Source organism: Neodiprion virginianus, chromosome 7 (assembly GCF_021901495.1).
Source record: "Neodiprion virginianus isolate iyNeoVirg1 chromosome 7, iyNeoVirg1.1, whole genome shotgun sequence".
NCBI classification, from domain to species: Eukaryota; Metazoa; Arthropoda; class Insecta; order Hymenoptera; family Diprionidae; genus Neodiprion; species Neodiprion virginianus.
Window position 1 is genome coordinate 18717640 of NC_060883.1, and position 24915 is coordinate 18742554.

The 24915-nt window shown below is 39.3% G+C and overlaps 5 protein-coding genes across 7 annotated transcripts; all 5 read right to left on the reverse strand.

Annotated features, from left to right (window-relative positions):
* Positions 1–472: 472 nt before the first annotated feature.
* LOC124308445 (UDP-glycosyltransferase UGT5-like) lies at positions 473–3487 on the reverse strand. Of its 2 annotated transcripts, XM_046771169.1 has the most exons (6): positions 3358–3478; positions 2860–3277; positions 2336–2706; positions 2029–2251; positions 1170–1389; positions 473–1080 (listed from the first exon to the last, which is right to left on the reverse strand). In XM_046771169.1, exons 2-6 carry the CDS (start codon positions 3200–3202, stop codon positions 780–782), a joined length of 1458 nt encoding a protein of 485 aa, XP_046627125.1. In that variant the 5' UTR covers positions 3203–3277; positions 3358–3478; the 3' UTR covers positions 473–779. The 2 variants fall into 2 exon arrangements, with proteins under 2 accessions (XP_046627125.1, XP_046627123.1); XM_046771167.1 differs by having other exon boundaries at positions 2860–3487.
* A 1320-nt stretch (positions 3488–4807) lies between these two features.
* LOC124308442 (UDP-glycosyltransferase UGT5-like) lies at positions 4808–9593 on the reverse strand. The gene is made up of 5 exons (XM_046771163.1): positions 8808–9593; positions 7742–8112; positions 7420–7642; positions 5437–5656; positions 4808–5347 (listed from the first exon to the last, which is right to left on the reverse strand). Exons 1-5 carry the CDS (start codon positions 9427–9429, stop codon positions 5044–5046), a joined length of 1740 nt encoding a protein of 579 aa, XP_046627119.1. The 5' UTR covers positions 9430–9593; the 3' UTR covers positions 4808–5043.
* A 144-nt stretch (positions 9594–9737) lies between these two features.
* LOC124308443 (UDP-glycosyltransferase UGT5-like) lies at positions 9738–12308 on the reverse strand. Of its 2 annotated transcripts, none has more exons than XM_046771164.1 (5): positions 11758–12293; positions 11234–11604; positions 10927–11149; positions 10322–10541; positions 9738–10232 (listed from the first exon to the last, which is right to left on the reverse strand). In XM_046771164.1, the coding sequence occupies exons 1-5, from the start codon at positions 12233–12235 to the stop codon at positions 9929–9931; spliced, it is 1596 nt and encodes a 531-aa protein (XP_046627120.1). In that variant the 5' UTR covers positions 12236–12293; the 3' UTR covers positions 9738–9928. The 2 variants fall into 2 exon arrangements, with proteins under 2 accessions (XP_046627120.1, XP_046627121.1); XM_046771165.1 differs by having other exon boundaries at positions 10103–10232; positions 10301–10541; positions 11758–12308.
* Positions 12309–13450: 1142 nt separating this feature from the next.
* On the reverse strand, positions 13451–16164 carry LOC124308446 (UDP-glycosyltransferase UGT5-like). The gene is made up of 5 exons (XM_046771170.1): positions 15654–16164; positions 15031–15401; positions 14703–14925; positions 13887–14106; positions 13451–13797 (listed from the first exon to the last, which is right to left on the reverse strand). Exons 1-5 carry the CDS (start codon positions 16120–16122, stop codon positions 13497–13499), a joined length of 1584 nt encoding a protein of 527 aa, XP_046627126.1. The 5' UTR covers positions 16123–16164; the 3' UTR covers positions 13451–13496.
* Positions 16165–16344: 180 nt separating this feature from the next.
* LOC124309473 (uncharacterized) lies at positions 16345–24472 on the reverse strand. Its single transcript, XM_046773138.1, has 10 exons — positions 23061–24472; positions 22472–22842; positions 21189–21411; positions 20605–20824; positions 20222–20516; positions 18622–19147; positions 17967–18337; positions 17647–17869; positions 17050–17269; positions 16345–16960 (listed from the first exon to the last, which is right to left on the reverse strand). The coding sequence occupies exons 1-10, from the start codon at positions 23533–23535 to the stop codon at positions 16657–16659; spliced, it is 3228 nt and encodes a 1075-aa protein (XP_046629094.1). The 5' UTR covers positions 23536–24472; the 3' UTR covers positions 16345–16656.
* Positions 24473–24915: the final 443 nt, after the last annotated feature.

Genomic DNA, 24915 nt, shown 5'->3' on the forward strand with positions numbered 1-24915 from the left:
GTCGCGAGGGTGACGACAGATTTATACCATACCGTTTTTTAATGCGCTCGTTAATGCACATTATTTCGCTGATAACTATCGAAAACTTACTCGCCTCTCTATGCCACAATTCGGCATATCAGTGTGGAAGACACTACTAATAAAGTATAACTGGAGGTTGCGGATAAATGGTGTTACCGAAAAGAGTGACCTGAATCTGGATATTGATGAAGATGAGCCAAAGACTTATAAAATAGAGAAGAGCAAACGGTTTATTAAGTGTTGTCGCAAGTGCGTAGCGACGGGTAAGACTAGAGTCGAAGCATCCAGTAGTCTTGAATTGTCTCCTTATTTTTGTAGGCTGGACGAACTCACTTCCGATGACTTTTGCAACGTATACAATATGCCGCAGAATGGAAATCAATACCACATTCTCCTGGAATGCCATTATCTCTTGATTTTTCACATTCGATTAATGAAAACTTCTCCGCAATATTGTAAATATCATTTTACAAGTGTATTTGTTCAGCGTAACCGCACGATCGTGATGTCACATGTTAAACTCATTTGTACAGGATGTGATGGCCATAACGAGTTATTAACAAGTAAAAACAATTTAGTATTGACGTTTCTTGAACTCCGGAATATACCGAATCTATTAGCAAGCATGAAATTTGAAAGAAAAATGATAACCTATTCGTAATAAGAATAACATCTCGGACGATTTTAGTAGATATAGACGGAACACAAACCCATGGTACAAATTTCCACCGGTGTGTTCAGTGTGGCTCATCAAACTTTTAACATACCTTTTCCTTTTTGCTGACGAGCAGCTTATACTTTAGTACGTGAATACTGTAAAGTAATAACTTATATAGTACAACTAGTGATACGGTCAAAGCTGTCAAAATCGCAGCAGAAATTAAAAAAATCAAGTCCATATCTTGCCGCTGGTACCAGGGATCGTTGGCTGTCGTTGAATGGAGATGCGGAGCGCCTTTGTGACGTATCACGTGTTCCGTCCACCAAACCGCGTTCTCCAACGAATCGTACGGTTTGTCTCTTATCAAATCCCGCAATTTCAACATTCGCTGCTTGTAGCTGAAAACGATTGACGGGATTAAAATCCGTACGACTACTTCCGCAGTTGAATGGCAAATTTTACCGACTATGAAACACGTTGTGCTCACCTGCCGTCGAGCACAACGGATTGAATCGCTTCTAGTAAACCCGTCCTGTTCACAGTGAGGATTTCTAACTTTGTTCCAACGCCAAGGGACACCATTTTATTGACATGTGTATCCTGATCGGCAAATACTGGCAACCCGATCACAGGAACAACGTGAGAAATCGCCTCTTCTGTACTCTGAAGTCCTCCTTGGTATATGAAAGCTTTGATATTGGGATGCGCTGAACAAACAAAGTAGTCTAAGATATTGAATGAATCTTTTTCTTCTTTAATATCGTCAAGTCGTTAAAAAATCAGACTACATTAAAGTTATTTCACTTCAGTGATATTCGTAAATTGTATATTGTTGTATGGAAGTTGAGAAATTACAATATTTCAAGAGGAAGAATAAATTGCTCGTGGTTCGGCACCATATCGATTATGTGATTGGGAAAAACTAAAATCCTGAAAGCAAAGTCTACTTCGTTGGAAATAATTAATTGTCAAAAAAAAATCAGTATCAAAATAGCATCCGTACAGACAGTATCGATATTATATCAAAGGATCTCATAAAATAACCTCGTAAACACCGTTTCATGTCGCTGAAAGATGATTATTGTCAAATCATTATCTATTGTTGATAATCAAAGCTAGAATCTTTGTCTCCAAACCTAATTTCTTCCATCCATTCAATGTATTAGTTTTGAAGGTAATTATAATTCTGACCAGGATAAAACACTAAAAAGAGTAAAAACCTGCAATGAATTTCAAATCAAGTTATGACAACGTATTTCGAGTGGGGTTAAGTCATTCACAAGCCTGTTAGAAACCTATACCTCTATAATCGGAACGAACTACCAATGAGATCCAGTCATCCTTACCTAAGATGGATTGCTGCGGAGCCCACTTCATGATTATTACGTTATCTGGCTGGCCGACGAGGATATCATCTTCGAATTTCCAAATGACGGTGTAGGGTAGTTTCGAAAAGGCTGCCAGAAATTCTTCCCGTGTTTCATCACTCAACATGACGCTCCTGACGTTCGTTCCAAGGCTCATGTATATGAAGCCTTGCGTCGCTTCATCCAGGATTCTCTGAAGGTGCTACGCCGAAAAAATAGAATAAAGTTCCACTTGTCAATATTCTATTGGAATTATAGACCGGTTGAAATATCTTTGCAACGATACCTTCGACAGCGGCTCAATCTGCTTTGAGACGTGAAATCCACCGATGTCTATGATCTTGGGTATATTTGGTTTCACAAACGAAATCGGTGCTTGCTGATTGACGAAAACCAAACTAACGTTATTTTCCATGTCTGCGACATCAGGGATGCCGCGTCCAAAATGTTTCTCCGCGATCGCCTGCTGCCTTGGCAAATAATCGGTTCTGTAAAAGTGCACGAATCTCCACGCGTGCACAAAGTTCTGCAGCCTTTGCCAAAACGACAATCTCCCGAGCTCTTTTATCTCGGCATCCCAATGAGCTGGATGAGATGGCATGATAGGATTGCCGATGCCATACTGTATTTGAAGAGGCAAACCTAAAGATGTCATGCCTGCAAAATATAATACAGACGGTTTTATTGTCGAATAGATTAACCAGAAATCGTAGACAAGTATCGTTGAACCTTTTCGGGAACATCGATTACGGCGAATATCGGTAATTAGAACACGTTAAATTCAGTCAAATCGTAATAAAAATTACTTGCCTATGATCGGAACATCAAATTGTTTGGCGAGAGGTAGAAAGGCGGGCCAATACAGCATCTCAATTAATAACAAGTCAAACTTCTCCCCACTGTTGGTTGAAAACAACTTTTTCACTTCTGGGAGACTGAAAATTCTTTCAGTTATCAGTACTAACCGCGGAACCAAGTTATAGATCAATTCAAACCATGTATCTTTTTTTCGACTTGCTATCCAATCGACTTCTCCATTGAAGTACTCGTATAAAAAGTTCACATTTATCTCCGTGTAGTTCTGTAGGGTTGGATCGTTGACTGGGTCTGTCGTTATAACAACAAGCTCGTGTCCGCGTTCTCTCAAAGCCATGGTCAGCCCTCGGAATACGACTTGATGGCTGAACGACGGCGTCGGAAATATTCCCAGTATTCTCGATGCATATCCCTGATGCAAAACACATGCGACTAGGATCAGTGCAGCGGATACAAAACAACGTGACATTTTCGTCAATTAGAATTACTCACAGCCCAGTTCACTGAGTAACGTTTCGAAGTCCGGAGCTCACTATTTAATTGGGTCGGATAAACGACATCGAATCAAGTACACTTCCCACCGCGACCTTATAAGGAAGCATGAGACGGCATTTTCATCATTTTATCTGTCGGAGTCTCATTAACATATATTTTATACATGGTTGTGCACGTGCCTTGAGACGTTTGAGTATATTTTTTCTTCAGTTATTTATCAGGCTGATCTTCATGCTTTTTTTGTAGAGATGGCTAGAAGTTCGTAATGAACATGACGCTGTGTAAAAATCAGCGTGATTACGTAAAACTAATTGTAAGTCGATCGCATGATTTCATTTTGTTTAATGAACAGTCTCAGAACTTTGTCGAGGGTATTTGCTTGCTTGGTATGGAGTATGGATGACTGCGCACAAGAACTCGTTATTCAGTTTTTGGTGATAGTGAAAGATCATTATCCATACGTTTGTGATAGCCATTTCTTTATTCAACCTGAATCGCTCTTGTCACAGTATTCTCTGGTAGCGCATTGCACACGACATTGCGAATTTCCAACATTTTCTTAACACTCGAGGACACGATTTTATGGACTTGTGTGTACTGATCAGTCATTACGGGCAATCCGATCTTTGGAACAGTGTGAAGAACTGCTTTCTCTGTGCTGTCGACTCTTCCTTCGTACATGAAAGATTTTATATTCCGATGCGCTGAACAGACAATAGTAAAGATATGAAATAAATTTCTTGGTAATCATTCGTTTTTGATCCATTTCAAATATGGGACAAGATAATATGATATGTACCGAAATTTCTTACAATGTTGTAGTTGGTAGGAGTATTAGTGTAGTATTGTTGATATCTGTTTTATTATTACATGGGACAAATTGTCTTGGGATTTGATGGGTACGAGAAGGTTTAGGGAGAGGGAGAACACACGCATTGCATTGATCATAATGTAATTATTTCTTTATAAAAAATCGATTCTCAACAACAATGATGAGCAGAAATGCCATTACTTAAAACCACAGATAGCATTTTCAATGATTCAGAACAACATGTTGCTAAAACAGGTGATACCTTAATTTTGATGGACCATTATTAATTACCGATAACAAAAGCAACAATCTGCATCTGCGTATCTAATTTTTTAATTAATTTAAAAATCTCACGACCAGAATCAGTGCAATCGTAATCAAATGACGCGACATTTTCTTTCACTATAAATTATTGTATCGGTGCGACGTACCGTCCACACAGCTCGTCAGGTTCTGAGCAACTTTCAGCACGTCTACATCTTCGCTATTCAGCGGGGAGGTTTCTGAAATATTGTGAAAATAGTTTCGCGAAGACTAATTTGGGATTGTATTCGCGAAACATTATTATTTCTACTCAGGCATCAGGTCTACGTGATATTTTATTAGCTAAGAAAACGAAACATGAAACACAACAGGAAATGTCAAATAAACCGTGTATTGTATAAAGTCGGTGTCTAATGTGTGCTGATATTTCCAACACCATTTACTTGGCAACTCTTGGAATTACGTATATGCTCAATTATCGGATAGACATTAGATTCCTGTTGGATCCTTTGGGGTATTTGATTCACACGGTGGCACTCAGTTTTAATATCTATTTTACACAAATGTCTTTCGGAAAATATCTACTGCGACAAAGTCTCAGATGTAATCTAACGTACTTTGTTTTTTTTGCCAACTAATTTCCGATTATGGTTTAGCAAACGGACACTGTGTACCAACACCTTGTATAATACAACTAGTGCTACAATAGATACTATCCAAATTGTGGTAGAGATAACGAAAATTAGGTCCATATCTTGCTGTTGGTACCAGGGATCGTCGGCTGTCGTCGAATGGAGATGCGGAGCACCTTTGTGACGTATCACGTGTTCCGTCCACCAAACCGCGTTCTCCAACGAATCGTACGGCTTGTCTTCCATCAAATCCCGCAATTTCAACATTCGCTGCTTGTAGCTGAAAATGATATACAGGATTAAAATCCATACGACTATTTCCGCAGTTAAATGACAAATTTTAACGACTATGAAACACGTTGTGCTCACCTGCCGTCGAGCACAATGGTGTTAATCGCATCCACTAAATCTATCCTGTTGAGAGTAAGGATTTCCAACTTCTTGCCAACACCCAGGGACACCATTTTATTGACTTGTGTATCCTGATCGACAAATACTGGCAACCCGATCACAGGAACAACGTGAGAAATCGCCTCTTCTGTACTCTGAAGTCCTCCTTGGTATATGAAGGCTTTTATATTGGGATGCGCTAAAGGGACATTCATAGAGAACATTGAATGAAAATTTTGCAAGTTACTCTTGCCCATTGCTCTGTTCAGATTAAATTTATGATTTTAGCATCTATCGCAGTGGAATTTTAAGTTGTTCCTAGTATTCGTAGTACTGTTATTTGTAATTTGGGGCTTGGTAACACGTGAGCCAGTTAGTTGGAGAAACTCAGTATCAGTTACTTGTAACAGTCGAGTATATAATCCAAGGAATCATATACATTGAATTAGCACACCCACTTTCAAAATATTGAATTTCGTTTGATTGAGATTTAATCGCTCTTTGATTGCTGTTTCTTGCTTTATTCTTGCTTTATTTTATTTTTTTTTTTTTTCAACAATCACAATAGGCCACGCATGGTCGGGAACTCATCCTAACGACTCCAGAGAGGGCTTTGAATCGCCTCAGACCCAACGTTTCATTCGGCCGTAGACAACATTACAGAGTTACTGTGTAATATAAACAAAAGGATAAACTTTGCAGTGGAAATAATAACAAGACAATTTCGAGTACCTGTAAACAGATTTAAAAAAAAGTGATGGAAAACTAAAACCTCGTGTGTACATGTCCGCAGTAATGGGGTGTAAATGATTTGTTTGAAGACATGAAATTCTGTTCAAGATTACAGAAAATTGATTGAAAATTGATGAAAAAGTTGATTTCACAAAAGAACTTTGTTTTGTAACATTGTAATATTGTTTACTATTGAAGAAAACGTTGGATCAAAAACGATCGCATCTGATTTGTGATACTACGAACAAGCGCGTGGAACCAAATCCTTCAAAGCCCTCCAGAACCGTTAGAATAAGTTTCCGACCGTGGGTGTCCTATCTCAAAATGCTAGCCGAGGCAGCCTCTACATACCTTAGAAATTTGTGCGGAGTTGAAATATACACCCTGTATATACTTAAATTTACAACAGAGTCTCTCACTTAGATTCTCACAATGGACAGTAGAGTAATTTCTTTCTCTTTTAGATAAGCGATTATTGCACATACAAGGAAACATCCCTAGCGTATTGAGCGACAAAAATCGGGTCCAGTTCGTTTTTCAAACATCATCGAATTACTTAAATTCTTGTCTCTGACCGTAGCAGGAGTGAGATTTTTGAGTAGGAGTGTGAATAGAAAAATCAAACGGGTGTTATACGAAGGTGAATTGCCGAGAAATAAAATCCTGTGCATTGTGCATTTCCAAAATCACAATTCGAGGTTACGAGGGTGGATTTTTTTAAACTCGATTTGCGGCTGGTCATTGTTTTCTCGTCGGGGATGGATTTTACAAAGCAAGGGGGTAAGCAAAAAAATTAGGGTTGCCGGATTACTTGAGGAAATAAAAAAGAAAAATAATATGGTGTTGTCTTTTTTTTTTACCGGTACCCGTTCTCAATTTATTACTGCGGCGCTGTTCACGTTTTTGATTGCTAGCAGCACCACAAATTTCGGCTGAAGGGGTTGAGCAAAAAAATAAGAATACAAGAGAGATTTATTCTCAAACAAATAGAATTGAAAAAAAATTAATATTTTGAAAATGGGTGTACTAATTTAGTGGACCTCGAAGAATTTTGCAATTTTCGTCTTTCCAGGAATATATAATTATGACGTTGTTCGTGAACCTAAGTATTCCATTACGTGAAATATATGCTAAGTCATAGAAATTTTGAAAAAGAATGAGAAATCAAGTGTTGGCTGGCCGAATTGACAAGCATTCATAAAACGAAATGTCAATGAGATCCAGACGTACCTAAGATGGACTGTTGCGGAGCCCACTTCATGATTATCACGTTGTCTGGTCGGCCAGGAAGAATCTCATTTTCAAATTTCCAAATAACGGTGTAGGGCAGTTTTGAAAACGCGGCAAGAAATTCTTCCCTTGTTTCGTTACTCAACATGACGCTCTTGACGTTCGTTCCAAGGCTCATGTATACGAAGCCTTGCGTCGCAGCGTCCAAAGTCTTCTGAAGGTTCTGTTCCCAAAAACGGGGTGATATTACGATATGATTACGATCGATCAATTAATGTTTTATAAAAATGACGAAGCATTTGAAATGTATTGAGAATTATACCTTTGACAGCGGTTCAATTTTCTTGGAGATATGAAATCCACCGATGTCTATGATTTTAGGAATGTTTGGCCTGACGAACGAAATCGCTGCCTGCTGATTGATAAAAATCAAACTAACATTTCTCTCAATATCAGCAATATCAGGAAGTTCAGTTCCAAAATATTTTCTAGATATTTCCTGATGTCCTCGCAAATAAACGGTTCTGTAATAATACAAAAATCTCCAAGCGTACACGAAGTTTTGTAACCGTTGCCAAAACGACAATTTTCCCAGGGCTTTTATCTCAGTGTCCCAATGCGCCGGATCAGATGGCATTATGGGGTTGCCGATGCCGTAATGCATTTGAAGAGGCAGCCCGAACGATGTCATACCTTCGTAACACGTGAAAAATAGTTTTACAATTTCATCTATCGTAACGGGTGTGTAATGATCGTTAAACCGTTGCATGTACCGTAATTTAAGAAATCGTTCCAACTCGCAAAGAAGGTCGATATGCCAGGTCGATATCTCCGATTTGATTTCTTTTCTAATATGTCATAGTAGACTGAAAACTGAGCAACATGTGTTTTTTTCTATCTTTCACTAAACGCCTTAAGGGGATGAAACCACCGTCCAAAGTAAGGCATGTCAAGGGACGATTTGGCAGTTTTTTTTTTGTTTTTTTTTTTTTTATTGACAAAATGACATTCTTCATTTCTAATTATGAGAAAACTTTTCCAGTTGGATTGGTTAAAAAATGTTATGTTCTTGTGGGTGAAACTGCCGAATCGCTCCTTGACATGTTTTACGTTGGAGGGTAGTTTCACTTCCTCTAAATGTTCAATGGAAGATAAAAAAAATATATATATATGTATCGCTCAGTTTTTAGTCCACTATAACATATTACAAAAGTAATGAAATCGGAGATATCTACCCGTGATAACTTCCTTATCAGAAAGTAAGTTTTACTTCAATCATTGCGTAAATATTCACGAAAATCGTTGTACCTGCGCTGATTTGACAATAAGAAATTGACTTCGCTCTATCGCAGATGATAACCATTAACTTGATGATAGAAATCGCTCACCTATAACTGGAACATCGAAATATTTGGCGAAAGATAAAAAGCTGGGCCAATACAGCATCTCGATTATCAACAGGTCAAACTTCTCCCCACTGTTTGGTGAATACAACTTTTTCACATCCGGATGTTTGAGAACCCGTTCGGACATCGGTATAAACCTTGGCGCGACGGATTGGAACAATTCGTTCCAAGTCACCTTGTGCCGAGTAGCAATCCAATCAACATCCTTGGTAAAGTCAGCGTACAGAAAGTTTATATCTATCTCCGTGTAATTCTTGAGGGTTGGATCGTTGATTGGGTCCGTGGTGATAACGACCAGCTCGTGGCCTCGCTCCCTCAGAGCCGTGGTAAGCCCTCGAAATACGACTTGATGACTTAACGACGGCATTGGAAATATGCAGAGTATTCTTGAGGCACGTCCCTGATGCAAAACACCCGCGACCAGGATCAGTGCAGCGAAAATTGAACAACGCGACATGCTCGTTGATTCGAAATATATCCAGCTTGGTTGTTTAACTTGTGGTTCGGAGTCAGATGTTCGATATGTTCTATCGTGTTGACCAGTATTGAGTCGGTTATAATCACTTTTATTTCCCACTCCAGTTTCCGAAGCATGAGACGTCATTATAAATTTACCGTCTGGCGTTTTATTCTGATAAGCATAATAATTTCACAGTTATATACCAGACTACGTTTGCACAGATAGATAATAGAAAATTTGCAATGAACATGTCATTACTTACCATGAATCAGCATGATTAGATACAACCAAGATGATTACATAATTCAAGTAAGTATCGTATAACTGTGAGCTTTTTCAAATGATCAGCTCATTTCGCACAATTTTTTAAAGCTTGCACACAATAACTTTTCGTTCGGTAATTGAAAAACTCGAAAAATTATTACTCACAGGTATTTGATAACTATTCCATCTTTCGACTTAAATCCTTTTATTAATGCAATTCTGAAGTTATGCGTATTGCAAATTACATTTCATCCTGACAATGATGAAAAATCACAACGCTTATTTACATAATAATCAACGTAGGTATTAGGAATTTCAATGGTCCATGATGAAAAATTTCGTCACAAACCTACTGCAGTGATATATTGCGATGAAGAAATCAACACGTCTTTTCTTTTTTGCTGATCGTCTGCCAATTGTGGTTAAGATAATGAATACAGTAAGCCATTAACTTATATACTACAACTGCTGATATACTTAGAGCCGTCTGAATCGCTGTAGTGATAATAAAAATTATATCCATATCTTGTCGCTGATGCCAGGGATCGTCGGCTGTCGTAGAGTGCAGATAAGGGGCACCCTTGTGACGTATCACGTGTTCCGTCCACCAAACCGCGTTCTCCAACGAATCGTACGGCTTGTCTTCCATCAAATCCCGCAATTTCAACATTCGCTGCTTGTAGCTGAAAACGGTTGACGGGATTAAAATCCGTACGACTACTTCCGCAGTTGAATGACAAATTTTACCGACTATGAAACACGTTGTGCTCACCTGCCGTCGAGCACAACGGATTGAATCGCTTCTAGTAAACCCGTCCTGTTCACAGTGAGGATTTCTAACTTTGTTCCAACGCCAAGGGACACCATTTTATTGACATGTGTATCCTGATCGGCAAATACTGGCAACCCGATCACAGGAACAACGTGAGAAATCGCCTCCTCTGTACTCTGAAGTCCTCCTTGGTATATGAAAGCTTTGATATTGGGATGCGCTGAACAGAGGTTCATAAAGACATTAAATGAAATTCATATCGAATTTATAAGAGGTTTGGGCGTCTATTAGTAGCAAAATTGGAAGTCGCTTCTTTTTTAATTTTTTGACGGGAAAAGTCAGGGAATTTGATTGAAATTGTCGCTATCCTGGTATAGGAATACTGAATTCTGACGTTAGTCGTTATCCTACGTATTTTGTTATGTGGAATGAGACAGGTTTCTGTTTTTTTTTTTCTTCTTCAATATTTCCCAACGTCTTTTGTAGTCCATCTAAAATATTTTTCAAATCACAGGAATATTGAGAAAGAATTAGAAGTCAAGTTTGTTGTAAGAATTAATATGCGTGAAGAGAACAAAATGCCAATTAGATCCATTCATCCTTACCTAAGATGGATTGCTGCGGAGCCCACTTCATGATTATTACGTTATCTGGCTGGCCGACGAGGATATCATCTTCGAATTTCCAAATGACGATGTAGGGTAGTTTCGAAAAGGCTGCCAGAAATTCTTCCCTTGTTTCATCACTCAACATGACGCTCTTGACGTTCGTTCCAAGGCTCATGTATATGAAGCCTTGCGTCGCTTCATCCAGGATTCTCTGAAGGTGCTACGCCGAAAAAATAGAATAAAGTTCCACTAGTCAATATTCTATTGGAATTATAGACCGGTTGAAATATCTTTGCAACGATACCTTCGACAGCGGCTCAATCTGCTTTGAGACGTGAAATCCACCGATGTCTATGATCTTGGGTATATTTGGTTTCACAAACGAAATCGGTGCTTGCTGATTGACGAAAACCAAACTAACGTTATTTTCGATGTCTGCAACATCAGGGATGCCGCGTCCAAAATGTTTCTCCGCGATCGCCTGCTGCCTTGGCAAATAATCGGTTCTGTAAAAGTGCACGAATCTCCACGCGTGCACAAAGTTCTGCAGCCTTTGCCAAAACGACAATCTCCCGAGCTCTTTTATCTCGGCATCCCAATGAGCTGGATGAGATGGCATGATAGGATTGCCGATGCCATACTGCATTTGAAGAGGCAAACCTAAAGATGTCATGCCTGCAAAATATAATACAGACGGTTTTATTGTCGAATAGATTAACCAGAAATCGTAGACAAGTATCGTTGAACCTTTTCGGGAACATCGATTACGGCGAATATCGGTAATTAGGACACGTTAAATTCAGTCAAATCGTAATAAAAATTACTTGCCTATGATCGGAACATCAAATTGTTTGGCGAGAGGTAGAAAGGCGGGCCATACAAGCATCTCAATTATTAACAAGTCAAACTTTTCCCCGCTTTCTGGTGAATATAACCTTTTAACTTCAGGGTGGTTAAGAACTCGTTCAGTCATTGGTATAAGTCTTGGAAACATGTCGTGGCACAATCCAAGCCATGTCCTCTTTTTTCGGGTTGCAATCCAGTCCACATCTTCATTAAAGTCCTCGTATAGAAAGTTCACATTAATCTCCGTGTAGTTCTTCAGGGTTGGATCGTTGATCGGGTCGGTAGTGATGACAACGAGTTCGTGACCTCGCTCCCTGAGAGCCACGGTCAGCCCTCGAAATACGATTTGATGACTGATCGAAGGGAACGGAAAGATTCCAAGTATTCTCGATGCATATCCTTGCTGCAAAACACCAGCGACTAGGATCAGCGTAACGGATATTAAACAACCCGACGTCATTGCCAATTCGAAATACCCAACAGCGTGGTTCACTGACTAAGCTTTCGGAGTAATAAGCTCGCTATTATATCGTGTTAACCAGCAAAACAATTTCCAATCACTGGAATTTCTTAACCAAGAACTTATGTGAAAGCATGAGACGGCATTTTCATCGTTTTATGTATCATCGTGTTACAGACATGTACGCGTTGTTATTCACAGCCGTTCCAAGGACCACGTTCTGGTCTAGATAACGTCGAGAAAAGAGGCGTTAGTGTAAGATGATTAAATGCCGTTGCATACTCATGACAACCTCGTACGAACACGCCAATTGCGAAGTTTGAATACATTTTCCCTAGTCACGTATTATGTTACTTTCTGCACTTTGAGATTGCTGGACATTCACAATGAGCGTGAAACTGTATACAAATTAGCATAATTCACTGAAATACAGTCGAATATATGACTTCGCATCGTACATTAAGTGCACGGAAAAAAAAATTCAGCTCGTGGAACTAAATATTAGATAGTTACTTGTAAACAGTTCGTCGAACTAAACGTTCTGTTATTGGAAGAGCACTGCATGGTTCGTATAACTGACTGTTAGTCAGCTGTCATAGCTGTACGTTGTTCAGCTCTCTCAGCTAAACAGCTTCGTTCGAAGAGCTAGACCAGAATTTTTCGGCTCCGCTCACAGCGCTTATTATTAAATAGTACAATTATATTGCTATTAGTATTATTTTTCATCATTATTATCATTATTTATTCGGTGTCATTTACATATTTGAATGGACTATTTAAACAATTCTCTATCAACTGTATTTAAATCATACTCATGAAATTTGAAGGTTATGAAATATGTCAACGCACCAGAGCACAGCGCAACTTACAGCTCTTAGAGCAAAACCATTCAGCTGTGAGAGCTGAACAACTTGCAGCTATCAGAGCTGACTAATATATAGTTGCTGTAACTACAAGATAGACCGTAGAGTGCGTATAGTTACTGGAGCTGTAGAATACAGCTCGCCGAACAGAATTTTTTTTTCCGTGTGGGGATATGACTTCAGTTACGGGTATTTGCACCTTTCGATATCCGAAGTTTAGATAATTGCGTAAACTTTTCGAGTGAACTAAATAGCAAAGTACGTGATATGATAATAACGATTGAAAACTTATAACCATTATTTATTGTATGTTAATGTATGTAGCTACTACAAGTTTTTATTCCAGAATAACAATTTACATGATCTTCTTACCGCGACAATATCCGTAGTAGAATTTATCATGCTCTTTTTTTTTTGCTCATCAACTGCCGATTATCCTTGCTGCAGTTAATACTATAAACCAATAACTTATACAAGACAAATAGTGTTATACTGAAAGCTATCCAAATCACGGTAGAAATAATGAAAATCAAGTCCATGTCCTGACGCTGATACCAGGGATCGTCGGCTGTCGTCGAATGGAGATGCGGAGCGCCCCTGTGACGTATCACGTGTTCCGTCCACCAAACCGCGTTCTTCAACGAATCGTACGGCTTGTCTTCCATCAAATCTCGTAATTTCAGCATTCGTTGTTTGTAGCTGCAAATGGTGAAAATAACTGAAATTCGTACGACTGCCTCTGCAGTCACGTGATGAATTTTAACGACCGTTAAACATATTGTGCATACTTGACGTCCGTTGTGACGGATCGAATCGCTTCCACCAAATCCATTCTATTAAAAGTGAGAATCTCCAACTTTTTCCCAACGCCTAGGGACACCATTTTGTTTACGTGAGTGTACTGATCTCCCAAAGTTGGTAACCCGATTACTGGAACAGCGTAAGAAACTGCTTCCTCTGTGCTTTGGAGTCCTCCTTGGTATATGAAAGCTTTTATATTCGGATGCGCTGAACAGACAGTAATAAAGGTATCAAATCCAATGCCCGGACGTCATTCTTCTTCCTGCTTCGTTCTAGTTATCGGTAATATGATGCGTAAAAAAATTTCTCACGGTATAATAGGTGGTAGATGTACCAGTTACAGTATTATTAATATTTGTTAGTATAACCTGGAACCCAGTGTTACGGGACTTGATGGGAGTAAGATACTTGAACAAGGAGGAAAATATGTGCATTGATCATGTGGTAATTATTTCTTGAAAAATTTCAGTTATCAACAATAATGAGTAGCAAAATTGGCACTATTAAAAATTAACGGCGTCATCATTGAGGATTTGAAATAAATTGACGCTTAACAATCGTGTCATGCTGCTGAAAGAGGTTGTCTCGTGACTTTTATTGTACCATTATCAGTTGCCGGTGACAAAAGCCACAACCTGCATCTACGTCTTCACCATCCATTCAATTCGACAGTTTTCAAAGCAATAGTTGCAACGCGTGTCAACTAATACTAATAACGTATCTTGAGTTCAGTTGCATTTCTAATTGGAACCATCGAGTTCTCCAAATGAAATCAAACAGCACTGGAACCTTGTCATAGTTACCCAAAATAGTCTGCTGTGGAGCCCACTTCATGGTTATCACGTTGTCCGGTCGGCCAGGAAGAATATCATCCTCAAATTTCCAAATTACGATGTGGGGCAGTTGTGAAAATGCGGCAAGAAACTCTCCTCGCGTTTTATTAGTCAACATGGTGCTTTTAAAGTTCGATCCAAGGCTCATGTATATAAAGCCGTGCGTCGCTTCGTCCAAAGTCTTTTGAAGGTCCTAAGCCCAAGACAGAAAGGTTGAGCTTTCGCGATGATTACATTTTATTTTGTGATATCTTAGTATACGAATCGTTGGAAGGTTGAAATATCTCTACAACGATACCTGTGACAGAGTCTCAATATGCTTCGAGACATGAAATCCACCGATATTGATGATCTTGGGAATGTTTGGACTCACAAACGAAATCGGTGCTTGCTGATTGACGAAAACGAGGCTAATATTTTTTTCCATATCAGCAATATCAGGAATGTCATTTCCAAAATATTTCCTCGCAATCATTTGTTGCCTCGGCAAACAATCCGTTTCGATAAAATGCACTAATCTCCACGCGTACACAAGGTTCCACAACCTTTGCCAAAGAGACAATTTTCCCAGCACTTTTATCTCAGCGTCCCAGTGCGCCGGATGAGAAGGCATTACTGGATTTCCAATTCGATATTGTGAGTGAAGAGATAGACCGAGAGATGATATACCTTTGTGACATGTAATAGGTAAGTTTACATTTGGATCTATCACAAGACATGGATAATTATCGCTAAACCGTTGCACGTACAGCAATTGCACCGTGTGTCAAGACTCGAAACATGAGTTTTGCAATTAATGCAAACACAACTACTCGAATGGCTGTACGCACAATAATTCGACGACACCTGCTTTATTCGTTATTGTTTGACAATGATCTCCAGGTAACTATGAGAATGGAATTGCAGGTGAAAATTACTTACCAATAACTGGAACGTCGAATCGTTTGGCTAGAGGTAAAAGGGCTTGCCAAGAAAGCATCTCAATTATCAACAAATCAAACTTTTCTCCACTGTTCGGTGCATACAGTTTTTTCACAACTGAATGACTTAGGATGCGTTGGCTCATCAGCATGAACTTCTCTACTAAGTCCTGCACTTTTTCGAGCCACGTTGTCTTATTTGGAGGTAAAACGCAATTCACAATTTTATATGCCTCGTCATAAAGAAAATGCACATCTATTTCCGTGTAATTCGTAAGGGTTGGATCGTTGATTGGATCTGCGGTGATAACGACGAGCTCGTGGCCTCGCTCCCTCAGAGCCAGAGTCAGTTGACGATATACGAATTGATGACTGACCGAAGTGGCAGGAAACACACCTAATATTCTCGACGCGAATCCTTGTTGACAAATTATTACGACTAGAATCACCGTAATTAAATGACGCGACATTTTTGTTCACTGTTAATTATACCAACGGTATGGCGCGGCGTACCGTTCACACAACTCATCGGGTTCTAAGCAGCTTGTAGCTCATTTCAACTTTTTGTAGTGACAGAAACATTCGCACCACCTGACGAAAATATTTTCGAAATGTTGTAAAAATATTTGCACAAGACCACTTTGGCACTGTGCTTGTGAAACATTATTATCACTATCAAGGGATCAGGTCTACGTGATATTTTATCAGCTGCAAAAATAAAACAGAAAATACAACGCTTATAAAAACACAACTTCTTGCAGTACAGGAATGGTCAAATAAACTGTGTATTTCCATAAAGCCGGTGTCGAATGTGTGTTGATATTTCCAAAACCATTTATTTGGCAACTCTTTGAATTACGCGTATGTTCAATTATCGGATAGACATGAGATCCCTGTTAGACCCTTTCGAGTATTTGATTCACTTCGTGGTCGTCAGTTTTAATATCTATTTTATACAAATGTCTTTCGTCAACTACCTGCTGCAACAAAATCTTAGAAGTAATCTAACATACTTTGTCTTTTTGGTCAACCGGTAGATGATTGCGGCTTAGCAAACGGACACTGTGAACCAATACTTTGTACAGTACAACTAGTGCTGTAATCAGAGCTATCGAAATCACAGATGAAATGATAAAGATCAAGTCCATGTTTTGCTGCTGATACCAGGGATCGTCGGCTGTCGTCGAATGGAGATGCGGAGCGCCTTTGTGACGTATCACGTGTTCCGTCCACCAAACCGCGTTCTCCAACGAATCGTACGGCTTGTCTTCCATCAAATCTCGTAATTTCAACATTCTTTCCTTGTAACTGGAAATCATTAACGTAATTGAAATCCGTAAGACTGATTCTGCAGTTGTCTAATAAATTTTAACGACCGTAAAACAAATTTTAAATACCTGCTGTCGGTTACGACGGATTCAATTGTTTCCACCAGATTCACCCTGTTTACGGTGAGAATTTCTAACTGCTTTCCAACACCGAGGGACACCATTTTATCGACTTGTGTGTCCTGATCGGCAAACACTGGTAGCCCAATCACCGGAACAGCGTAAGAAACTGCTTCCTCTGTACTCTGAAGTCCTCCTTGGTATATGAAAGCTTTTATATTCGGATGCGCTAAAATAAAAATGAGATGCGTGTTCTCGAAAAAGTGATCCGACCCTCGTACTATCACAAGTTGAGTAAATTTTTAGTCTTTTATCGATTTTTCACGTGTTTCATCTCGTTCGGCAGGAAGGCTGTTGTTGTTTAGGTGGCGGAAGTTGTGGTGGAAAATTGTCTAGAAAAGCCTTTCAAATTATAGCGAAAAATAGACTATCCTCGAAGTGATCGCAGTTCCTGAGGACTTGTGGTGTCGAAAAATGTTTCGTCTGTCTTTTATCGCGGTCAAAATGAAAAAATAAATTCATTTCCAAAAATTTACAGTATCTGCAGATTGAAATTAGGCCATCAGTCAGCTCATGTTCTAGTTAATAAACGGATTGTGAAATCACCTAGAATAGATTGCTGCGGTGCCCACTTTACGGTAAAAACATTGTCCGGTTTGTCCGGGAGAAAGTCACTCTCAAATTTCCAAATAACGATGTACGGGAGTTTTGAAAACGCGGCTATGAATTCGCCCCGCGTTTCTTTACTCAACGTTGCGCTCTTGACGTTCGATCCAAGGCTCATGTATATGAAGCCTTGCGTTGCTTCGTCCAAGGTCCTCTGAAGGTCCTGTAATAAAAAAGAATACGGTTACAATAGAAGTTTATAAACACGTGCCGATAATTTGCTTGATCCTCTAATGATTCAAACATTCCGAAAACCATACCTTCGATAAAGGCTCGCTCTGATTTGACACGTGAAACCCACCGATACCTACAATATTGGGAATGTTTGGTCTCACGAATGTAATCGGTGTCTGTTGATTCACGAAAACTAGGCTGATATTTTTTTCAACGTCACCGATATCAGGAATATCATTTCCAAAGTATTTCCTTGCAATCTCTTGCTGTTTCTGCATGTAATCTGTTCTATACCAGTATAGAAATCGCCACGTTCGTACGAAGTTTTTCAACCTTTGCCAAAATGTTAGGTCTCCCAAAACCGCCGCACCGCAATCCCAATTTGATGGATGAGAAGCCATTATGGGATTCCCGATTCCGTATTGCATGTAAACTGAGAGACTCAGAGACGCCATACCTTCATGAAATATAATCGATTGTTTGAGATTATATTTATAAATGATCGCAAGTCGTAAATAAGCGTTTTCACATTGTTGCAGGTACATTAAATTGCAATACAATAAATGTCGTGACAAATTGTAACATAGTCATTATAATTTGAGTCCGTGACGTATTCAAGCTAGAATCATCGTATCTGAAATGATTTGATCATAAACTGACAAACCATACTGATTTCTAAATATTCCTACAGAATTTTGAAAGTAGGTCTAGATAAAAATTATTTTTATAATCATCACTTGCCCACCACTGGAACGTCGAATCGTTTTGCTAGGGGTAAATAGGCTGGCCAGTAAAGCATCTCAATTAACATCAAGTCAAACTTTTCCCCACTGTTCGGCGCATAAAGCTTTCGTACTTCCGAATGGCCAAGAGCGCCTTCGGTCATCGTCATGAAGATTGGTGTTATTCTCCTTAGGACCCCAAGCCACGTGTCTTCATTCCGACCAGCGATCCAATCCGTCTCTTTATTGAAGATATCATACAGAAAGCTCACATCCACCTCCGTGTAGTTCTTCAGGGTCGGATCATTGATCGGGTTCGGAGTGACTACAACGAGTTCGTGACCTCGCTCCCTTAGCGCCAAAGTCAATCCCCTAAATACGACCTGATGACTCAACGAGGGCATCGGAAATATGCCGAGAATTCTCGCTGCGTATACTTGATGCAGATCACCGATCGCCAGGATCAGTGTAACCGATATTAAATACCGCGACATTATCGTCCGCCCGAAATAATCACACCGTGATTTTCCAACTACTGTCTTGGACTGCGAACGTAACTCTGAAAGCAATTCGTTATTTGCGGCGCGTACGCCACTTCGCATTGATCAATAAGTACTTATTTGTGAGCCCTTGCCACACAAATAACTATTTTACTTCACAGATTAGGTTAGGTTATCGCATTTGCGTTCAGATATCTCGAGGGCAAGCTGATCGTTTAGAGTGTGATTACGATTGGTCCAAATGTTACTCCGTATCAATGATGATAAATACGTGTTCAGAAACGTTCGTGAAATATTCGATATTAAAAAAAAAATTCGTAAACATCGTTAATGGATCTACTCGTATCGTGCATACGTGTGAGACACTGATGGTCCATACGACTGATAAATAATGAATATGCAATTTATAAATCGAAAATAATTATGAATAATCTCAGTCGTATATTTCACCTACAAGCTACAAGTCGTATGCTATCTCTTTTGCAAGTGTTCGCATTCCATTTTACTGTATTGGTTGCATTTGACACAAAGTTTCAACGTTTGTGAAGCTGCTTCAAACTTGATGTGCACACGTATACAGTTCATACAATACCAGTAATGCAAATCATACATTTTGTATAATCGGTGTCGAAAAATTTGGATAATTCGACGCTTATCTATCGAAAAATGTCACGTTTCCATTGCGTGATGAAAATACCAAATTTGAAACGGCAGGTTACCAGATGTCACTGAGTGCTCAGCGTTATGCCAACACAAGAAATCATGAACTTGAATAAGTCCTAATTCCTCCCAGCATCATTTCCGAATTGAATACTTTGCTATGTCAGGCACACCAGCATCAAATCAATCTTGTCTAACACAGTCTCGTTTTGATTCGAGGCAAAGTATCATTAGAACGAAGCACACATCAACGCCGAAATTATTTGCTTATAGTTCGATTGAACAACAATTCGACGATGCACTTTAATTTCGCTGAATTTTTATCGGAGTACTAACAGATATTTTCAGTGTCATATTGCAAAGGGTCGCCTACATAGTTTCGTAATAAAAATTCACCGAAGCATTGTTTATTTACATAAAACATACAGGTGACAATATGCACAGATTTAATTATCGTACTTTTTTCTGCTTGCTAATAAACTGCCGATCGTGATTGAGCAAATGAATACTGTAAACCAAGAACTTGTACGAAACACCTAGTGTTATAATCAAAGCTATGAAAGTCGCCGATGAAATAATGAAAATTAAGTCCATGTCTTGCCGCTGATACCATGGAGCGTCGGCTATCGTCGAATGGAGATGCGGAGCGCCCTTGTGACGTATCACGTGTTCCGTCCACCAAACCGCGTTCTCCAAAGAATCGTACGGCTTGTCTCTTATCAGATCCCGCAAGTTTATCATCCGTTGCTTGTAGCTAAAACAGATCAATGTAACTGAAATCCATCCCACTGCCACACTGCAGTTACGTAACGAATTTTTACGACTATGAAACATATGCCTACCCGTTATCTAGCACAACGGAGCGAATTGCTTCCAGTAGATTCTCCCTATTAACGCTCAAAATATTCAAATTTCGACCAACACCAAGAGACACCATTTTATTTACAAGTGTATCCTGATCGGCTAATACTGGTAAACCAATCACGGGAACAGCGTGAGAAATCGCTTCTTCTGTACTCTGAAGTCCTCCTTGGTATATGAAAGCCTTTATGTTCGGGTGCGCTGATAAAACAGTGTTAATAAATAAATAAATAATCCAGATATCATTAATTGAAACTCGATTCCTACACTTGGAGCACATACAGCGTCTATCGGTCGAGGACTGATTCTACAATGTTTGAAGAATATCGGAGAATTTTTTCAACTTGATCCGATGAGTAGTTTCGAAATGGTAAACCGTGACTGTGAGCCACAGTGTGATTCGTGATTGAAAAAATAAGTGTATGCCCCGAGGGTTAGGAAAGAAGATACAGGCAATATCACACACTGTGCATCGAGGTGTCAACGAAGATTCAAAGCAAAGTGAAGTGGGTAACCAACAATTTTTTACCAGGTTAAAAAATGATTAAAACCTAGTTACAATTACCTAAAATAGACTGCTGCGGGGCCCACTTCATGATTATCACGTTCTCCGGCTGTCCGGGAAGAACATCACCCTCAAATTTCCAAATAACGATGTAGGGCAGTCGTGAAAATGCGGCTATAAACTCTCCACGTGTTTCGTTACTCAACATGATGCTTTTCACGTTTGTTCCAAGGCTCATGTATATGAAGCCCTCCGTTGCTTTGTCCAAAATCTTTTGAAGGTCCTATGCCCAAAAAGTAACAGAGAATAACCGAGTGAATATGTTTCATAGATTGAGGGGGTTCCCCAAGTAAGAGTAGTTGAAAATAATTATTTTATTTAATGTTTTATTATGACTAGACTAATGGCGAAACAGATTGAACTGAAACGCATTTGACAGTTGCGGATTTTTGCTTTAAAATACAAGAAAGTTTTTCAAACAATCTTAAAAATTCACTACTGCATGTCGGTTTAAGTAGAACTCTGCAGAAAAAGATTGGCAAAACGCTACCTACGTTTGTAGGCGAACAGAATATCCGAATTACAAAAACCACGAGTTTATAGATTCGTCAATATATCCTCTAAGCTCCTATGAAACGGATTTGTGATAAATTCAAATTAGGCCTAATAACGACTTTTTTCATCAGATATCGCGTTTTTTTTTGTTTTTTTTTTTTTTTTTTGTCAGACTTTCGTGAACGTTTTCATTAAAAAGCAACACCATTGTAAAAACCTAAGAAATGAACAATTTGTTTTTTTTGTGTTGTGTATTTTGTTGATAATTTTTTGTATTGTACCTAAATATACTCCTAATAACTTCCTTAAATATTACAATTTTATTTCCTGTTCTTCCATCTAAAAAAAAAAAAAAAATTATTAAAAAAGCGTTTTTCTTGTTTTTTACAGTGGTGTTACCTCTTAATTTCTCAAAAACAAAAGGTCGAATCAAAAAACCGTTCCACGAAAGCACAGAGAATATATTAACGATACTACAGCGTTTTAGTTTTGGTATTTCGGATATTTCGTTCGCCTGTAAACGTGGTTACCGTTCGCCAATCGTTTTCTACAGAACTTCATTTGAAGCGAGGCGAAGTAGAGCAGTTAAGTTTCAACATAACGAAGGGAAAAAAATTTCTAGCTTCAAAACGGAAATTTATAGCTTTCGAATGCATTTAGTTTTACCGTTCATTAGTCTAACCACAATAAATGAATCGAATGACCATTTTCTATTGCTCTTACTTAGGAAATCGTGTTTAATCATCTACTGAAATCACTCGATGGCTCTAATGTTTCAATAACGCTACCTCCGACAGAGGCTTCGTCTCTTTTGACATGTGGAATCCACCGATGTCTATGACTCGAGGAATGTTCGGCCTGACGAATGAAATCGACGATTGTTGATTGACGAAAACCAGACTGACGTTCTTTTCCAATTCACCAATATCGGAAATATCCTTTCCAAGGTATTTCCGTGCAGTAGCCTGCTGCGCTTGGAGGTAATCTGTTCTGTACCAGTACAGATATGTCCACAACTGTACAAAGTTCTGCAATCTCTGCCAGAATGTCAGCTTTCCAATCACTTGTATTTTGGCATCCCAATGCGAAGGATGAGAAGGCATTATGGGATTTCCAATTCCATAATGCATTTGAACATTAAGACCCAACGACGACATACCTTCACAGAACGCAGAAAATAGTTTTGAACTAATTCGAGCTTGATAAAACGTTCGCAAAGAAACTTCGCACCTCGCAGCTTGAATTTTGCAGTAAGAACTATTCTGTTCATGCAATTTATCTGTCGTTTGCATTCATCCGTAAATAATCGCGTCTAGTCGGTAAAAGGAAAAGCGTATTTCAAGCTTCCAGTTTCTCAAAGACAATCATTACGCTTACCGATGACTGGAACATCGAGTCGCTCACCAAGAGCGAACAACGCTGGCCAAACAAGCATCTCAATCAATAACAAGTCGAACTTTTCCCCTCTGTTTGTAGAGTAAAGCTTTTTCAATTCTGGATGGCCCAGCACGGTTTCGGTAACCTGTATAAACTTCGGCGCCAGTGTCTGTATCGACTCGAGCCACGTGTTGGTCTCTCGATGAGCAACCCAGTCCAAATTCTTGTTGAATTCTCCATAAAGAATGCTAACATCTATCTCCGTGTAGTTGGTCAGGGTTGGATCGTTGACCGGGTCCGTGGTAACGATGACAAGTTCGTGACCTCGCTCTCTCAGCGCCAACGTCAGTCCACGATATACGACTTGATGACTGATCGAAGGTAGGGGAAATACACCGAGAATTCTCGAGGTGAATCCCTGATGTAAAACACTCGTGGCCAGGATAAGTGCAACGAACATTGAGTGTCGCGACATATTTTTGACCGTTCGAAGTAACGCGGTAACTCTAAGTACTGAAGATTTTCGCGATTTACACTGTTGCCAGTACTCGTATCATTTCCTACTCATAACGACCTTATCTGGTCGATGGTTAACTCGATGCTGATACGTTTTGGTATTTGAGTGAGACGTATGCATGCGTACCAATGCTGGAAGGTTAACAATCTGAGTGAGAGAGACGTTACGTTTTTATGTCACAATATTGCTTAATGCTTCCGATAAAGATATAGGTGCGTGCCTTTTAGTGAATCGTGTACGATCCGTCCTCCTTGAACATTTATCAGTACCGAGGGGAACTTGAGAGGCTCAACATCATGTCCACGTGTTGAATCAATGCCAAATTCTCAGTTTATTTTATTGCATTATTAGAAAATGGTAGTGACTTGCAGATAGTGTTAGAATATGTATCCGAGTACACGGTGATTCGTTAGAAATTATGAACATATTATTCGTATCGTGAATAGACGAAAAGGGGGACATTTGTGAAAATTATTAGTATTTCGATAAAGAATAATTCGTGATCCGAAGTGATTTTTTTTTATACTTAGAGAAGAATTCACGGCTATTCAGCTCGGAATTAATTTCATAATGATACTTATGCGATTGTATTAATAATAAACTATATCTCATGATCTATCTATTCTGCAGTACATAGTGCCAAGAGAATTACGATGCTTTGGTTTTTGTCCTGGCTGATAGCTGATAGTTAAATACGTGAAGACCATGAATCAATAATTTGTACGTCACAAGTAGTGTTGTACTGAAAACTGCCAGAATCCCCGTAGTAATGAAGAATATCAAGTCCATGTTTTGTCGCTGATACCAGGGATCGTCGGCTGTCGTCGAATGAAGATGCGGGAGCGCCTTTATGACGTATCACGTGTTTCGTCACCGAACCGCGTTCTCCAACGAATCGTACCAAACTAAGCACGAATTTAGATAAACATTGCTCGTATACATTATGAGAATCCCTTACCTATTACTGGAATTCCAAATCGCTCGACAAGAGGCAGCAAAGCAGGTCCACGAGTCATCTCAAGTAATAACAAATCTAATTTTCTTCCAGAAGCTCGTACAGATAGTTTATATATATCTCTGTGAAACTCTCGAGGGTCGGATCGTTGATCGGGTTCAGGTTACAAAATGCATCGGGAGAACAGCCAGTGGTGACGAACACTGTATCGCCGCGTCGTACATTTCGGTTTTTGTGTTTTCAACTGTGTTTTGTGCTCAAACGACACTTCCAATCTCCAAATACTGTCCTCCAGCTGTGCAAATAGCCAGAGGGTAGTTCAAGACTCAAAATAAAGCCATGCCTGTATGTATAGCTTGGTAAAATATTATTCGGATGATTCG

What these genes read in the sequence shown, in the direction of transcription:
- LOC124308445 (XM_046771167.1), bottom strand. Translation starts at nt 3,334, where the DNA reads ATGTCACGTTGTTTTGTATCCGCTGCACTGATCCTAGTCGCATGTGTT. An exon ending in ATTTGATGTTCCGATCATAG is followed by an intron (nt 2,707 to 2,859) that starts GCAAGTAATTTT and finishes TATATTTTGCAG; the next exon opens with GCATGACATCTTTAGGTTTG. An exon ending in TCCGTTGTGCTCGACGGCAG is followed by an intron (nt 1,081 to 1,169) that starts GTGAGCACAACG and finishes AATCGTTTTCAG; the next exon opens with CTACAAGCAGCGAATGTTGA.
- LOC124308442 (XM_046771163.1), bottom strand. Translation starts at nt 9,429, where the DNA reads ATGACGTCTCATGCTTCGGAAACTGGAGTGGGAAATAAAAGTGATTAT. An exon ending in TTTCGATGTTCCAGTTATAG is followed by an intron (nt 8,113 to 8,807) that starts GTGAGCGATTTC and finishes CGTGTTACGAAG; the next exon opens with GTATGACATCGTTCGGGCTG. An exon ending in ACCATTGTGCTCGACGGCAG is followed by an intron (nt 5,348 to 5,436) that starts GTGAGCACAACG and finishes TATCATTTTCAG; the next exon opens with CTACAAGCAGCGAATGTTGA.
- LOC124308443 (XM_046771164.1), bottom strand. Translation starts at nt 12,235, where the DNA reads ATGACGTCGGGTTGTTTAATATCCGTTACGCTGATCCTAGTCGCTGGT. An exon ending in AGATTGAGCCGCTGTCGAAG is followed by an intron (nt 11,150 to 11,233) that starts GTATCGTTGCAA and finishes TTTTCGGCGTAG; the next exon opens with CACCTTCAGAGAATCCTGGA. An exon ending in TCCGTTGTGCTCGACGGCAG is followed by an intron (nt 10,233 to 10,321) that starts GTGAGCACAACG and finishes AACCGTTTTCAG; the next exon opens with CTACAAGCAGCGAATGTTGA.
- LOC124308446 (XM_046771170.1), bottom strand. Translation starts at nt 16,122, where the DNA reads ATGTCGCGTCATTTAATTACGGTGATTCTAGTCGTAATAATTTGTCAA. An exon ending in ATATTGAGACTCTGTCACAG is followed by an intron (nt 14,926 to 15,030) that starts GTATCGTTGTAG and finishes TCTTGGGCTTAG; the next exon opens with GACCTTCAAAAGACTTTGGA. An exon ending in TCCACAGCAGACTATTTTGG is followed by an intron (nt 14,107 to 14,702) that starts GTAACTATGACA and finishes CTGTCTGTTCAG; the next exon opens with CGCATCCGAATATAAAAGCT.
- LOC124309473 (XM_046773138.1), bottom strand. Translation starts at nt 23,535, where the DNA reads ATGTCGCGACACTCAATGTTCGTTGCACTTATCCTGGCCACGAGTGTT. An exon ending in ACTCGATGTTCCAGTCATCG is followed by an intron (nt 22,843 to 23,060) that starts GTAAGCGTAATG and finishes CGTTCTGTGAAG; the next exon opens with GTATGTCGTCGTTGGGTCTT. An exon ending in TTATTAGCAAGCAGAAAAAA is followed by an intron (nt 19,148 to 20,221) that starts GTACGATAATTA and finishes TTACGTTCGCAG; the next exon opens with TCCAAGACAGTAGTTGGAAA.